Below are 16,757 nucleotides of genomic sequence, written 5' to 3' on the forward strand. Positions count from 1 at the left end.
TAAGACTAAGAAACAGCCAGCCTGGCTTTCCAATGGCTGAAGATACAGTTTGCACTTACACACAATCCTGACCGTCTCATCTTGCTCTTGGCAAGAAAATTTAGGAAGCCGTAAGAATTTTATAATACCTGATGTATCCAACCTGTGGGCGGTGCTGCAGGTACCAGCGATAGGACACCTTATCCTTCCAGCCCACATTTCTCGGGTCCTTCCACAGCAGGCGTACTTGGTCGGTGGTGTCTCCTGTGTGCCACAGTGAGTTTCTCAAATGCTCGCCAGGGCCTGATCTAGACTTCACAGCCTGACGCGTACAGAGACAAGTAAGGCGATTGTAGAAGCAGAAGGAAAACAAGAATGTGTAAAACAGGTAGAGTGAGTAAAACTAAAGTGAGATGACTCGTCCTCTCACCTTCAGCTGTATGCCGGGCTCGGCCACAGCTCTGAAGGGGGTTGCCTGCCAGTAGGTCTGTTCAGTCTGCTTCCACATCACCACGTAGAAGGAGGACGAGTCCTGGTAACCAAAGATGAAGCCAGCGTAGTCATCATCAGTGACTGTATTCACGTGAAAAGTCCCCTCAAAGTCCACGCCGCTGAAAGCCGTGTAACCTGACATCAGAAAGAATAATTAGCGCATTAGATACGACGAGTAGTTTCTTGCACACGACACTAAAAGTGATATTCAGGTAAAAAAAGCTAAATACACCTTACCGACAGCAAGTCCTGGATCACTATTCATGGTCTGAACGATTTCCATTCCCTGATAAGGAAGAGATGTTTTTAATGATGAATGATGCACCGTGAAACTTTTAATTTCAAAAGCTTGTATTTGCATTTCAGGTTTATTAAAATGTGCTTGCACACGTACTTTTTTTTAGGCCATGAATTAAAGCTGCCGTGACTCTTTTTTTTTTTTAACACACTGTGAACAACACGACCTTTCAAGTTGATTTGGCAAGTGCCTTATATACACATTTAGCAGCTCTGATTTTACTTTCAGTTTCTGGCCACAAACTGAATACAGATCAGCACCCTGCTTTCAGCGTAATTTTTCTGTTCTTCCAGCTCCCGAGGGCAACATCTGCTGAACATTAGCTGCTAAATACACCAACACGTTCATCAGCTACCGACTAAGTGTGTCTAAACATGTAGTGTAGTGTGGGTTTTTAGAGTTTTTTGCCAATAAAAGGCTGCCTGCTGGGCCAGAAATCTATTCAAGGAGAGTTGCAAGAGTGAACCAAAACAGCAAAGCTGGACAACAAAACACTTGGAGAAATCACAAAAGTCAAGTAAAGTCAAGCATGTGTGTATATAAAAATATCTGACTATGATGGATAAATTTGAATGATCAGTGATAATAATGTCCATACCTGGTTCAAAACAACCCAGTTGGGGTCAATCTGGGCATCGCCCTCGGGGTCCAGCACAACAGTCTGATAGGCCCTGAAGTCAGTCAAGGTAATCTCGGCATTTTCAGGACAATTATCAATCCTGTCTATCACTTTGTCCTGGTCAAAGTCAGACTCACAAATATCTCCAACACCGTCACCTGAAAAGTTAAAAAGTACAGTTAAAAACTTGGTGCATGAGTAGTTTCAAATCTTTAATTTACTTTGGAAACACAATAGTGTATGATCAAAATATCTCAGAAGCTGTGCAACCTCATTGGATAAATGATGATGATAAATGAGGATAAGTACTGTACTTTGTCACTACACAATAGCCAGCCTTGATAGCCGGGGATAGACCGCCAGGGCCTCTGCTCGATGCGTTTCACCCGACCTCTTTAGTGACTCCTGTGGGTGGTGGAGGACAGGCCTATGCCTAATCCATGTGAGCTAAGGGCCAGCCACCAGCCACTCTCCTTCAAGCTCCCTCCACAGGCCTGGGTCCAGGGTGGGGCCACGGTAACCCTGCCCTGTAGGGTGACCTGGTCCTTTAACTTCTCTCCTTTCCTGAATCTGAATGGATAATGACTGACAAGAAATAGCTTTCTCTGAAGGGCACCTGAGATGGGGCTAGTAATTCATTCATTCATTCATTCATTCAAGCAAGGGCTCAGAGTGGAGCCACTACTAAACATTGAAAGGACCCAAAGGACCCCCAGTTTTGGTATCTGACAAGGATGTCTCTTAGGCACCACCAGGGAGAAGGCCCCGTGAAAGATCATGGGGACACATTGGAGAGATTATATTTTTTGGCTGGCCTGGGAACACCTCAGTTTGCCTCTGGATAAGCTGTAGGAGGTGGCTGGGGAGAGGGAGGACAGGCTCACAGAGTGCATGATTGAGTAGAAATCTAGAAAAAAGATTACAATGTCAAAGGGAACCACTTTGCTTTTATGTAGTTTGTGGGAATTATGAGAGTGCCACACATCAAAGGCCCCTGAATGACAGTGAGGGGGAAACAAAATCTGTGAGGGCAGAAAGAATGAATCACTTTGTTGTGTGGAGCAAACAGCAACTAACCACCAGACGACACACAAACTAAAGAAACCCTAATCACGACACAGGCTACGTGCTTTCTGGTCTCTGCTCAACAGGGGACAGCAATAGCCCTGGATGGCAGTTACAAAAAACAAAACCCTCTGTACGATAAACTTCAAAAGAAAACCGAATCTAAATCAAAGGGAGCGATACCATTTCTTAATTTATAGGTCTGGATGCTACATATTAGCTGGCAAAAATACATTCGTCTAACAGTACAGCTTTAGACATTTAAAAGGGCACTGATTATTAAATAAAAACAAATATCTGACTTTTGAGTTTTGTTAGGCTATTAAAACTGTGCTACTACCACAATTGGCTACACAAGAAAAAGTTGTGTGCTGTAATAATGTAAGTAATGGTCTGTCAACTCTGCCTCGCTGAACTCTGACTGCTGGGGAAAAAATGGCCTTGCCCCTCTTTATTTGAATTGACACTCCACTCCCATTAGTTTCAGAATCCATTTTCGCACAAGTAATGTCACAGCGAGTCATAAGATTGGCGAATGAGTTTCGGCTCGCAAAAATTGCGCTTTTTTTTCTCCTCGCAAAAATTGCCACTTAATCTGCCCAAGGTTGCTACTGCTTGATCTGCGTGGGTGTGAAATAAATAATGTCAGTAACAGTGCAGGGGGAAGAGAGACGTTCTCCTGAAATTATGACCATTAATCTTTCAGCATCGATCTGCTTTTTAGCCAAACGTCTCAACAAAAACAACTGAACATCCCTACAAACTCGCTTTTTTTCATTATTAGGGGACAATCTGAAACTCACTGTTATCATCAATCTGATCAGGATTTGGTACCAGCCGGCAGTTGTCTGGACCCGGTGGTAAAACATCTGGTATCCCGTCGTTGTCGTCATCGTCATCGCATTCGTCACCCAGCCCGTCTTTGTCACTGTCCAGCTGAGAGCTATTGATCACGAGTGGGCAGTTATCCTTAGTATCCTGGTGACCATCGCCATCACTACACAGGAAGCGACGCAGTGACATGAGTTAAATTGAAATAAATGAATAAAAGCTGTACTGGTACTGTAGATATCGAGATAGTGTTATCACCTGTCTTGGTTTGTATCACAGGAATCCCCAACCAAGTCATTATCAACATCAGACTGAAGAGAGAGCAGACAGCAACGAGACAAGTGTGAAAATACGACATGAATCCTGCAGTTAAGATCTTATTTTTGTAAAGGTAAATGCACAGTGCAAACAGAACTACAAACTATAGAACAAACTGCATTTATCTGACTTTTCTCTGATCAATAATAATTTTTCCTTTTATTTCAAAGAAACTGTTAGTGTTTTTTTACGGAACACAGAATGTTTGAAGCACTTCAACAGTGTATTTTTGTATTTCATAAGATGTTGAATTTGAAATCTCATATCTCACTCATAACTATAGTGGTTAGATAAATCTAGTGAATCAAACACTAAATACTATGATCAAAATCATAGTATCAAATAAACTATCCTTATGTCAGTGTATTTAGTTAATTTACATGACCGCCATACATCCACCTGTATGACTGACCTGATTTGGGTTGGGGATGTCGGGGCAGCTGTCACAAGCGTCTCCCACCCCGTCTCCATCCCGGTCCAGCTGGTCTCTGTTCTGGACATGCTGGCAGTTATCCAGGAAGTTCTTCCGACCTGCACATCGATCAAGTGACAGTCATTTAACACTCAAACTACCACCAAGTGGGTTTATAAAATATATAAATGTGCAAAGAATTTGATGAGCAGTCAGTTAAGTCAACAAAGACTGTAAATCCTGCATGTCAGCTGTAAAGATGTGCATTTGTTTGCTTTCTGCAACAGTGGACTGAATATCTTGCTTTAGAAGACAGATATGAGTTTGGGTCACTATTTTCCAGGAAATAATCAGCTGTATTATTTGTAATATAATCACAGCAGCATACCTGTGGAAAGCAAGCCATATTACTGACAGAGTCATCTTTATCATGAAACACGAGGAACAGATTTATGCTGCTGTCGCACTAAAGAAATGATTTTATAAGCTGATTTTTCAAATATTACCACTAGGGTGCACTGTTGCATTTTCTATGTTGTTCTGGAGAATCTGCATTCAGATGGTATTTTACTTCATCACAGGGAGGCAGTAGCAGCACTACTAATGCATAAAGGTCAAGCAGCAGCAGTGGAAGGAAGAACTATCTTCTTGTCCTGTGGGGGCTTCATGAGGTGTAATCATGCTGCTGAGTGATCAAGGGTTGTACTCGCTTTGGGATCAGCCTGCTATCGGCTTTCATCATTTATTTTTTTTCTTTACGGTGTTGTTTATTCAGCCTGAGCTGGCATACAAAATCTATCCTACTACACAGTGATGCATTTAAACAACACGATTCAAAGGGATCTGTAACTAACTGTAAAAGTTGCATGCATCGGTGTGAGTAATTTACTACAAGACCACAGCGGTGGAATCATAAAAGGGAGTGCAGGGTAAGAAGTCATAACAGCAAAAGCCTCCAGTGATGTTGATTATATAACAAGAGCGTCAGCATCAGTGATGTCATTTCTCTCCTCACCATCTCCGTCCATGTCATCATCACAGGCGTCCCCTTTGCCATCACCGTCAGTGTCCCTCTGGTCGGGGTTCTCCACCAGGCGGCAGTTATCACAGGCGTCGCCGTGGCTGTCCTTGTCGCTGTTCCTCTGGTCCACATTGGCTTTTAACCTGCAGTTGTCCTGAGGAAGAAGGAGCGTGTGCACGTATTTATTTATGAGTCATGTGAGTGGCCTCTGTATGCTTCAGGGCTGAAACATTTTCGATTTTTATGAGATTGATATCACTGTGCATCTTATTATAAAACATGAAATCTTTTGTTTGTTTCTTTGGCTGCCTGTACTGCCTACATGATTAGGAGTAGCCAAACTTAGCACATAGGTACATCTTAGCCCCCGATTCGTATTGTTAGGGATATCAGTTAAAATCAACCACCTGGCAGTGAACTAAAAACAAAACAGTTTTTGGTCATATAAATGACATCTACCGCCCACACTTTTAACTTTTCTCAGTGTCATTAAGCATATAATTTTGCCAACAGCAGAAAAAAGCCAAAAACAATACTCTAGCATGGACATGTACTAGTATGGGGTGAGATGATGGGGGAATTCAGTGCCACTTGGCTCATATTTCTGCCCTTAGCAAACAGCAACCTTTGGCCCTTAAGTAGAAAAATTTGCAGTTCCACTTTTAAAGGTATACTTTTTAAAGGATTTTGGCTTTGTTTAATGGTAATTAAACACTCTAAATATTGGATGTTCAGTTTCTCCAGGCAGTTTAATTTGCTTTAAGTCTTTTTCGTAAGCCAGCATTAGCATCCCAATGCATCTTGCTAATCTAAGTAGCAAGCGATTACCCTGATGTCAGCAAATGGTTGTATCCACACCAAACTTGTGGCTTTGTAAAGGTAACCAGTGGGTGACCTCAAAGTTGCTACATCCACATTTCTGTGCATAAATGTGGTGTCTGTGGATATGAAATGTTAATTGGTGAATTTGGAAAATAGCGGTAAGTGGATTTTGTAATCTTTGGACAGAGCTAGGCTAGCCCCTTTGACCACTTTACAGTCGTAAAATAACCGTCTGTCAGGAGCAGCTGTCATTTTAGTGCACATACACATAAGAGGTATTAGTACTTTTACAAGCTTAATCAATCTAGGAAAATTAGCAAGACAAACAAAAATGAGAATCTTTAGGGACAATATGTTTTAGAGGCATTTGTTGCGAGATAGCCACCGACCTGTTCGTTTGGAATACCATCGCCATCTGCATCTTCATCACAGGCATCTCCATAACCATCTCTGTCGGCATCCTCTTGACCAGAGTTAGGAACAAAGACACAGTTATCCTGCAAAGACATGTGACAGTATGATGATTAAATAAACATATACCTGCTACAGCAAAGCTGCTAATCTTGACAACCTGCACCATGGTTACCTTTCTGCAGTTTGAATCTTTGCATTTGAGTTTCTCATCTGGATATCCATCAATGTCCGTATCCTTTCCACACAGGTATCCATTTCCAGCCCAGCCAATTCCACACTGACAAGACAAATGAAGCTTCTTACAAACTCATTCATATACTGCACATGAGCATCTGAGTGATGAAGAATATTACCTGACAAGAGATGGATCCGTCTCTTTCTACGATACACTGAGCGTTGACATCACAGGGGTTGGTCAGGCTGTTGCCACAGCTGATCTCCGGCTTACAGCCCTTCACCTGATCTCCTGTGAATCCTGACTTACAGCTACCACAGTGATAGGAGCCCTGTGCGGGAATTATGACAACTGCACATGAGCATCTTTGAGTAGCAATAAAGACCTGTAGTAATGGTCATACAATATATCAACGGTGTTCTTACTGCAGAGTTGTGGCAGTTCGAGTTTGCAGTACAGCCTCCATTGTCAGGTGCTTTGCATTCATCGATGTCATCACAGACCTGGATTGTAAAAAATGAGCAGACTGTAACAACTTTTTCAGATTTAATTGCTCCAAAAAATAAGTGTAAAAAATACCCCCCAAAACAAAACAAAGGATGCCATATAAATCCTCTAAAGCCCCTCTAAAGCTGTGCTTTATAATACTTACAGTATTAGAGCACAAATTAGAGTGGGAGTAATTTATGCACACCGGGCATTTTAGGTGTTTATTTTGTAGGAATCTAAAATGCATTAAAAGGGTAAATAACACACTAGAGACTGCAGGTCATATTTACAAATTCAGAGCAATAAATAAGCATGGAAGTAGAACGTAAATCAGCAAATTAAAAAAAACGATATCCATCTGTTCCCGCCAATCAGGATCTGGTGCATCAAGATAAACATTTAGTGTGGCTAATCCTGTGTGACATGATGGAGATAATGAAAGCAGTCCAACGAGGTGGAAAAGTTATGTTTTCTTCATGTTTTAAATTTGGTGTCTTCATTGCTCTCGACCAAGTTTGTCAAACATAAGGCACAGGGGCCAGAATTGGCCCAGAGAAGACAAACCGACCCACTGTATGGTGTTGGAAAAAAGTGAAGTTGGGTAAAACTCTGGAGTTTTAACTCATTTGTAAAAGTAATGCAATTTTTCCTACTGATAAAGACACTGGCGTGGCCATTTACACTACACTAAAGTAATTAAGTAATTAATAAACAATTACTTGTGCCAATAGATTTCTTTCATTCACTACAGCTGCATTTCAGGTAGAAAAACTGAGATTTACCACTGAAATTGCCCTTTTTCTTATATTAAGCTATCTCAGGGATTAAACGGTCCGGCCCTCTTGAGGTCAAAGTGGGTTCTATGCGGCACATGATGTCTAATGAGCTTGACAGACCTGATCTACTGGCTGACTGGACTCCAGTTAAAACCTCCATAGATTTGTGCAAACTGTTTTAAACACCTAAAGTAAAAGTCACTTGTGTTGGTACATTTATTGATTGAACGTTTTTGCTCCTTTGAAGTGAGAGCCCTCCTTTATTGTTTAAATGCTTAAATAAATCATTTTATGGTAAGAACAACAACATATTGCAATCTGCTGCTGGATTCAGACTACATTTAAGTCCATTTTTGTGTATGTGTGTGTGTCTTTTTTGATATACACTGATAATAATATTCCGTTTCCTTCATGATGCATCCACTGTCTTACCTGTTTATTAGTCTGAGCGTACACTATGCCCACACCCTCCACTGGCAGGCCGGTGTAGCCCAGCGGACAGGCGTCACAGCGGAAGCCTGGGGCAGTGTTGACGCAGCGCACTCCAGGAAAGCAGGGGTTAAACTGACACTGCAGAAAGGACATGAACTCTGTTGAGCTGCAAAATGTATGTGGTTCTCAAAGGGCTTCTCCCCAAAAGCTTTTAGGTCTGATGACATTGCTCATGCAAGAAAGAGAATGCTGAAGGGCCCAGTCCTCAGAAAAGAGGTCAGTGCAAACAGAAAAGACAGACAGGCAAACACTTACGCACAAACACACAATCTTATATTGCCATCCCTATAAGGTTCTCCACCTTGTAGTAGAAAGTTCTACCTTTACCTGCTTTTTTTGGTCATAGTCTAAATTATAGAACATTAGCCTGTGTGAAATATCTTTGCTTCTCATGTTCCAGTTTGATGGACCCACTGCCATTCAGTCTGTATATGCTGAAAATGGTGAAAAAATCTCTGTAAACTCATTCAAATACCTTTTGAAGGTGGGAAAAATGACAAAGTTCCTCTTTGTAGACACAATAATGCACTGGGGTACAGCTCTGAGACATCTGTATGGATGTGTTATGGTAAGCTTCTGGTTAAGACCCCAGCCTAGATCTCTGGTAAAGTTACAGTGTGTAAAATGTCACCAATAGATGTCAGTAGATTGCAGTTGAATGAATTCTGTTTTCTTGCACCTTCCAGTTCAATAATGCATAATCCTAGCTACAGTGGCTGCTGCAGGGCAAACAATTTTCTTTTGTCGTGAGCGTAAGCTGTTAGTCAACTGTCGATCTCAGCCGGTGTCCATGTCTATTTATTCAGGAGGAGGTTATGAAAGGAGCCCGATATGAGTCGCAAAGGTAGCAAATCTTCCACTTTACATCGCTTCTAATCATTATTTTACTGACTGATCAGCATATTATGATATACATCATATATGGGATATACATTAGAAAAAATACAGTGAGATGCATTTCTTTCACCTATAAACAGATCGTCAAAAAAGTAATTTATGGATCAATTCTGGAGCCACCATTATTCAGTGACATCAAGGTGTATTTGAGTGTACTCCTTAATCGCAGCCTGTTAATTCACACTGTTTCTCATCGGGATCCAAAACCACTAATATGAACTTGCTGCTATGCCAAATAGATACACTCAAAACATTTATCTGTCTTTACCCTAGCTATAATCTCATAAACCAGCAGCCCAAGTAGTAGCCATAAAACACTCGAAAGGATGTCGACAGTTTGCCCTTACACCACAGGTCGTAAATTTATATTGATTGTCATGAGAGCAGAGGCGTGGCAAGACACACACACACAGACACACACACACACACACACACAGAGTGATAATGAGCTTTACCTCGTCGACATCGTCACAGTTAAAACCATCTCCAGTGTATCCATCAGGACATGGTCCACATTCAACACTTTCTGCTGTTTCTATACACATGTCGTCACGGAAACAGACACCCGGTGCACACCTTGGCTTCACCACCTCTGTGCCACCTAGACCTTTAAATAGGAGGAAATAAAGTTTTTTTTTAACCATCTGTTATTCATTCAGTAATATCAAAATATCATGTAGGCACGGATACTGATAAGGATGTACTGATACCATTATCATGTGCGATCTGCTAATAGGATAACTATTTTGAGTCTGAGGGGTCAGTACAGAAACAAAGCAAAAAGAAAGTCTTCCATTAAACTAAAATGTGCACATTTTTGCCATTATTATTTGCATTGTGACACAACACGAGATTATGAAAAAAAAAGAAAGTGATCAGCTGTGATAAATTAAACAATTGGAAACTGGTCCTCAATTTTCCTCTCTACAATGACTGACAGCTACTATAGACATTATCTTACCACAGGCCTGACACTCTGAGATGGTATTCCTGAGAAAGGATGTTTCTTTAACCTGGAACGGGTCAAAAATGAACAAAAGTTTATATTCAGTCAGGCGAGCTGTCAAGGAGGTCAGGGTTGACGGAGCAGAGATTAAGTGGCCTCAGAGGGACTGCTAAGAGGTGGTTACCTGCTGAATTAGGACGTCTTTCAGCTCATTTATCACCTTCGTTAACTCCAGCATTTGATTGGACAGCTGCTTTGTGTTGACCCCTGAGGGAGAAGGACTGTTATTTTATTCAGCTGAAACAGAGCTAAGGGCTTCTCAGAGTCTGCCCCCCTTTGACTCAACATTTCCTATCGCTGAGAGTGTTTTCACTGACATTTCCACAGAAAGAACCTTACCCAGAGTCTGAACTGAGTCTCTTTGCTGGAAGTGGCAGTCTTGTAGCGACGCAACGTTTTCAAATGAGTCCCCAACCACCAGCTTTAGTTCATCTAAGCTTTCCTGTTTAAAATCAATCGAGTGAAAGTGCACAGCTAAGCCATCTGGAAACCTACAGAGTCATTATTGTGACAGAAGGGCAATCACTATTGTGTGGAAATATTGTAAGCGATGGCTCACCTGCTCTCTGGCTTGCATGGTCTTTAGTTCCACTGTGCCATAGCCTGCTGGCAAACCCTGGAAGGCAGCAGGGAGATCCCTGACTGTCTCCACCAGCCTGCAGTCCAGATGCAGCTCCACCCCACCTGGCCCCTGCTGCTGCTGCTGCTGCAGCCCCCTGAGGTGGAACAGCAGTCGGTGTTGCTGGCCATCTGCCAGCACCAGGTTGTTGAATGTGACAGAGGCCATCCTCTTGTCACTCCTCAAGTACCGTAACACGGCTTTAAGAGGACATGGCATGGAAGAGGAAGAAAGAAGAAGAGGTAATGAATAGAGGAAAATTGACTGTGTTGCTGTAAAGGGTTTATGTGATGTTAAGCATTGATATTGTTTGCTATTTGTTTCTCTATCTGTGCTTGGATTGCGTCTTAGCACATAGCAACAGCAACGTCATTATTTGTGTAGCTATTTGGCCACAACCAAAATAGTTTGGGGCACAAACTCAGTACAGTTCATTATGTGGGGGCAAACACTGTCTGCAGAGTCTTTAACCCTTATCACGTTGAATCCATTTTTAATATGAAGACATTGATTAGCGTAGCTTTAAACAACCAGCGCCTCTTTGATGTCCTCCTACCTCGGTTGAGCTTCCCCATCACTGTGAACTCAAAGTACTTGCTGTTGTCCCTGGGGTTGTGCAGGCCAAACACAGTGGTTCCGGTCTTGGGCTGCAACTTGAAGGAGGTTAGGATGAAAGCCTCGTTCACCCCTTGCCCGGTCAGGCCCCCCTGCAGCAAGTCTGGCAGGCAGTCGGGTGAGGTGAGCAGATCGTAGACTGTTGAGACAGATAGCAAGGCAGGGAAATGGGAAAGCACATGAGTAATGGATGATGTGAATATTTACAACCCGCAGCGGCGCTCTGATCCGAGAGTAAACACGTTCCGAGTCGACAAGAAGAAGATGATGATGTTGACCCAGCATTAGATGCTCTCGCAAGACGCTGCGTCAATCAGTCAGCGCAAACTTGGCAGGCTGGGTCGGCTCAGGCAAATCAAAAGGAGGCGGATTTGTAAGTAAACAGCGTACAGTGGCTTTAGATGCGTGCTGTTTTTATGATCTTCTCTTAGGTTTGTTTTAAAACTGTTTGAATTGTAAAATGAGATGGAGCTTCCGCTTGCAGACAAAAGCACAGTGAAATTTAGACGTTCTGACTCGACTGACAGGCAATTTAAAAGTAAAAAGCCAGAGAGGACCAGAACACTGGTGCTCATGGTCAGAGTCTCCTTTTAATAAAGTGGCTTGGGAGCTGGGCAAATCACAAGAGGATGCGCACTGAATCTCTAGTCCCGCATCTGCACCATCGTGAATACACAAGTACCACTGAAACGGTCCGCACGGCCCTCTGTCGTGAGGGAGCAGAAATTGCTCCCAAATGCTTCCGCTGACTGTTGTCAGCCAAGATTGCCCCAGATGAGATCTCTCGCTCTTTCTTTTATCTCTCTCGTCTGCCTGAGGTCCCTTGTGTTTTGTCAGACACAACACAGAGCCTTTAAATATGTGCGCAGATAAGTGAGACTAAGCCACCGAAATGCCTGCTTGCATCGTGTTGTCAACACTACTTCTACTAAAAATGTAAAGCTTTTCGAATCCTTTGTGTTTGGTTTTTATCTAGATAAGAACTTTTTAATATATTAAAAAAAGAAAAGAAAAGAGAACAAAGGAAGCTCGATGTGTGCATCGTGTCTTTAGTGGCATCCACACACACGAAGCGCACAGTCCTGCTTTTCATAAGTCTTCTGGACAAAGGGTTTCGCAGGGTCAGGGCTGTCTTCCACAGGAGACCCTGAGAAAGTGCCTCACTTCACCCCCCGATTAACCTGAGATTTCAAGCTTCATAAAACTAGTTCAGCTGAAAGCCATAAAGGAAAACAGTGTCTTGACCTTTCCTTAACACCAGCATATAAATCTGTCACGGTGCGATTACTGTAAAGAGTGCAAATGGCTGGCATTCCTTGTTTCAGCATTTCAGCACATGCTTCGCACTCGAGCATTTCTGTGTGGCAAGCTTTAATTTATCGCATCACATTTAAAGGCCAGCATAACAGCAGTGAAGTAATTACGTTAACAACATCGTAGCGTATAGAACAGAAGAAGCAAAGTCACATTTAGCCAAGAGTCATCTAGCTACCCAGGACCAAAACCATGATATTCAAACGATATTAGGCTTTTATGTGTATTTTGTAGACATTTTTAAACATCACATGACATATTGTCACTTTTAAGATGTGTAAGTGTTTACAAATGTAACTACACGTGCACTCCTACTTTACTTCTAACACTAGCTTTCCTTTTGGCTTCCATTAATTCTTGAATAAACTTAAAAACTAAACTAAAATAAGTATAAACTAAGTAAAAACGTGCTTTCAGCATTTCTCTTGCTATTTTTGCATTGCTGTATGTGTTTTTAATTGATTTACTTGTACCCTCGATCTTTGACATTACAGTGCGATAATGTTGGAAAGCAGATCACATGGTCTGTGCTGACATGGGGAGTTGTCATAAACCCAGAAACCCACTGCACTGATGTCGCAGCTTCAAACAAGAACAAAGCACACATTGAGCAGTGTCCAAAAGCTTTTTTCCCCCCACTGTAAACACAGAGCAGTATTCTGTAATGTGTATTTCTCCAGGAGATCATGATTCTGCGCTAACACTGTGTCTATTCTTAAAAAGTGAAACTAAATAAACTGGATGAAATATATTCTGTTGGATGAGTGCAGCCTACGTGAATGAATATATCTTTCTGTAAATGTACACACGGCTAGCTGTGTACATTTACAGAAAGATATATTCATGTAAACACAGAAACTCTATGTGTTATTGTCATTATCACTGATTTAGGTTACGTTTACTTTCAGCTTTGTCCTTAGATCCACGCTGACATTTGAATTGTAAGCGGAAGAAAAATGAATGGAAAAAAGTTGCTGGCTTTGACTTTCTGCCACCTGTTATTATTAATTCCCCCTCTCTTCTACAGCGTGTCTTTCGTCCTGTCCCCCTCCTCTCAACCCCAACTAGTTGTGGTGGACTCCTTATTGGTTTGTCCCGGAGGTTTCCTCCTGTTAAAAGGGAGTTTTTCCTTCCCACTGTCGCCAGTTACTTGCTTGTAGAGGGTCATTTGACTGTTTGAGTTTTCTCTCTATTAATGTAGGGTTTTTTGTTTTTGTTCTTTTTTACAATATAATGCACCTTTACTATATAAGTAAAAACTGAATTGAACTGAACTTGTCAGCCAAGCTAAACAGTGAGTTAAGACTGCTTATCTTTGCAGAGTTTATGGTACCATAAACTCTGCAAAGATAAGCAGAGCTGGATATTCCCCCCTTATACCTCATTTTAAAGTTTGATACAGCTTGGCCTGGAGGATGGCCCAGAGGAAAGAGAGTCCGCTTTAAACTTCAGTAATATCAGCTCTCAGTAAGCCATCCTTGAGATGTTAATATTAATCAATAACATATATAACGCTTATGGAATGTAATTTTTGAGCACCTAAAATCAGACTTGGCTGGTTTAAATGGATCTCACTCCTTGTTTTGTGGTTACGCAGACAATGAGCCTGAGAAATGATAGACGACAAACTCCATTAATCTGGACTTGTTTTATACATACCATCAGGCGCCTATTTACCAAAAGACTCCAGGGATTAATGGGCATTTTAAAGGTATGCCATCAATCACCTGGTGGGGTTTGCAAGAAGGGCGATAAAGTCTAAACGCCAACATTTCTATGCGTCGCGTAGCCTCGGGTTTGTGTGTGACCTTGAATAAATCCGGGCGCGTGCGTGTGTGACTGCAAGCGCGTGTCAGACAGTGTGAGAGAGAAGAGAGTCTTGAACTTCAATACTGCACCCAGATCATCTCTGATTATTCCCATGTGTGTGACCAAGCTGGGATTTTGTTTAAATTAAAACGAGCCAGGAAGCTGAATCTCCCGAGCCGAAGTAATCAAGCAGATCCGGCTAGATGGATATCAAAATCAGGATGTCTTTACTTCAGCGGAACGATGGTGGGATTTAATACTCAAACTTTTGTCTACTTTTATAATTTTTTTCTTATCTTTGCCTGCTTCCTGTCAGAAACACACACACCCAGCCCAAATAAAAGCATTTGACTGCCCCATATCTTCTACAACTCACTGGGATATTTAGCATTTTATTCGCACCTCAGTGAGTATCACACACATTGTCTGATCTTTTTGTGTTTGGGCCTGCATATCATATTCTCTTTCACAGTGTCTGCTTCATCCATAATGCATTAAAACTCATACATAAGTGTGTTAAAATACTGAGTGGTGGAGCCATTGAATCTTTTTTGACAGCTAATGAAAATGGACGATTACATTGCAGGCAGGGTGTCAGAAATAAATAAAAAAATAAAAGAAACCTTAAAGACATTGTTCCTTATGTGTGTTTGTGTAAACCTAAAAAAAAAAAGATGTTTTTCCACTTCTTGATTTTTTTGTCATCCCAAGCAGCAACCATATAATCCAAATAAAAAAAAATGCAGTGACATTTAAATAACTGACATGAAAAGCAACTCAAAACACTTCAAAAAAAGAAAAAAACCACTCACCCAAAGCCTGTGCTTCCACGTGTAAGCACATTTTTAATAGCAGCTGCAAGGCCAGTGTGAGGGCCGTCCACACGTTCATTTTGTCCTTCCAACTGGTCCCAGATCTGCAGTTTTCGTTGTAGCTACTTAAATGTGTCTGAAACAGCAGCAGTTTCCCCCCGTTGAGGCGTATCTGTGTACTTGTCTTCCTTTCTGAATCAAAAATGAGGCAAAACTGTCATGTTAAGCCTAATAGAGGGTGCTGACTGCTTTTATGTGTGTGTGTGTGTGTGCGAGAGAGGGAGAGTGTGTGAAGAAGGGATTGTAGGAGTCTTATTGAGGGAGGAGCAACAGGGCCAGAACCTGCTTTTAAAACCTTCCTCAGGCGGCCCCATGCAGAGAAGGAGTGACCTGGGAAAACTCTTTGCATTGGCTCCTGCTGGCTGCTACCAATTCCCACAGGCGCCTTCACAAATCTGCTGTACACGGTTTGCTCCCTTTAGAGTCTAGGAACCCACGTTTGGCCACCAAAAACACGTTTCAAACCAGACCGGAGTCCGAATATTTTTAGACTCTTGAGTTCAAGCTTGGGGTGAATTTCTGAAAATGTGTTTCCCACTTCCAGCAAACAGACTTCTAGTATTTATTAACACTCTGCCTGAAAAAACTAAAAGACAGATTTTTTTTTTAACTTTCCTTGCAGGGATCAGATGTAACACCTTTCCTATCTGCCCCTGGATGCCACTTCCATCCCTGGGCAAGGTCAGGAAACAAGCGCTCTGCTGCTCGTGCCTTAACAAGCCGCGTTAAGTGGCCAGTAGAGCTTCAGACAGGCTGCTGGCTCACATGGCCTCCGGGTCGTCAGCATGTCTGGCACCGCGTGTTGGTAGAGGTGAGGAAGCTCAGGTCAGACTTATGCTTTGTTTGTTTTTCCCTCTTTCTTTCCCTGTTCCGTTTTATGTTTTTAAGTAAGTTCCTCCAGCCTAATTCCATGTTACCACAGAACCTGTATTAATTATGTTGTACTCTTTCAAGTCTTAGTGGCTACAAGATGATGTTCCCACTTAAAAGCATAAACACGAGTACCTATAGCAACAAACAACACCAAATGAGTCACAGTTTCCATATGCCAATACAGGTGCTCCTTGTGGTTAGCCAGAATACAGCCGCACTGTTTTTTGGTTTTTTTTTTTCATGCTTGTGAACTGTTACAGACTCCATTCAGTCAGCAGCAGGGCGCTCAGAGTTTTATCTGCCCTCTGATTGGTTTTTAGAATGATGCTTTACAGGCGTCGGGGTTCTGGATGACAGAAAGCCCCACAGACCTCCATGCGTGGTCGGCAGCCCAAGCCAGGAGCTCAACAGACCACATCAGTTTGCTGGAGGCCCTGGACTGACTCACATCATGGTGCGGTTGATGAGGTCAGACAGTGAGCGCTGCAGCTGGCTCAGAGATAAAACTAAAGCCCAAATGTGTCTGACACCATCGCCTGACTATTTTTA

The 16,757-nt window shown here is 42.1% G+C and overlaps 1 protein-coding gene across 1 annotated transcript in view; it reads right to left on the minus strand.

Moving 5' to 3' along the window:
• thbs4b (thrombospondin 4b) overlaps nt 1-15,710 on the minus strand; it is a 17,343-nt gene extending 1,633 nt beyond the window's left edge. The window contains exons 1-20 of the mRNA XM_085168334.1: nt 15,276-15,710; nt 11,282-11,479; nt 10,666-10,925; nt 10,446-10,548; nt 10,231-10,313; nt 10,062-10,113; nt 9,556-9,707; nt 8,144-8,281; nt 6,872-6,949; nt 6,625-6,777; nt 6,444-6,548; nt 6,247-6,354; nt 5,030-5,189; nt 4,015-4,133; nt 3,543-3,595; nt 3,257-3,450; nt 1,368-1,546; nt 709-757; nt 410-606; nt 129-301 (exon numbers count right to left, since the gene is read on the minus strand). Of these exons, the coding sequence (XP_085024460.1) occupies nt 129-301; nt 410-606; nt 709-757; nt 1,368-1,546; nt 3,257-3,450; nt 3,543-3,595; nt 4,015-4,133; nt 5,030-5,189; nt 6,247-6,354; nt 6,444-6,548; nt 6,625-6,777; nt 6,872-6,949; nt 8,144-8,281; nt 9,556-9,707; nt 10,062-10,113; nt 10,231-10,313; nt 10,446-10,548; nt 10,666-10,925; nt 11,282-11,479; nt 15,276-15,354 (2,633 nt within the window). The 5' untranslated portion in view covers nt 15,355-15,710. The remainder of the gene's footprint in view (nt 1-128; nt 302-409; nt 607-708; nt 758-1,367; nt 1,547-3,256; nt 3,451-3,542; nt 3,596-4,014; nt 4,134-5,029; nt 5,190-6,246; nt 6,355-6,443; nt 6,549-6,624; nt 6,778-6,871; nt 6,950-8,143; nt 8,282-9,555; nt 9,708-10,061; nt 10,114-10,230; nt 10,314-10,445; nt 10,549-10,665; nt 10,926-11,281; nt 11,480-15,275) is intronic.
• Between the last annotated feature and the right edge of the window lie 1,047 nt (nt 15,711-16,757).

The sequence above is a fragment of the Neolamprologus multifasciatus genome, chromosome 7 (genome assembly GCF_963576455.1).
Source record: "Neolamprologus multifasciatus chromosome 7, fNeoMul1.2, whole genome shotgun sequence".
Classification (NCBI taxonomy): domain Eukaryota; kingdom Metazoa; phylum Chordata; class Actinopteri; order Cichliformes; family Cichlidae; genus Neolamprologus; species Neolamprologus multifasciatus.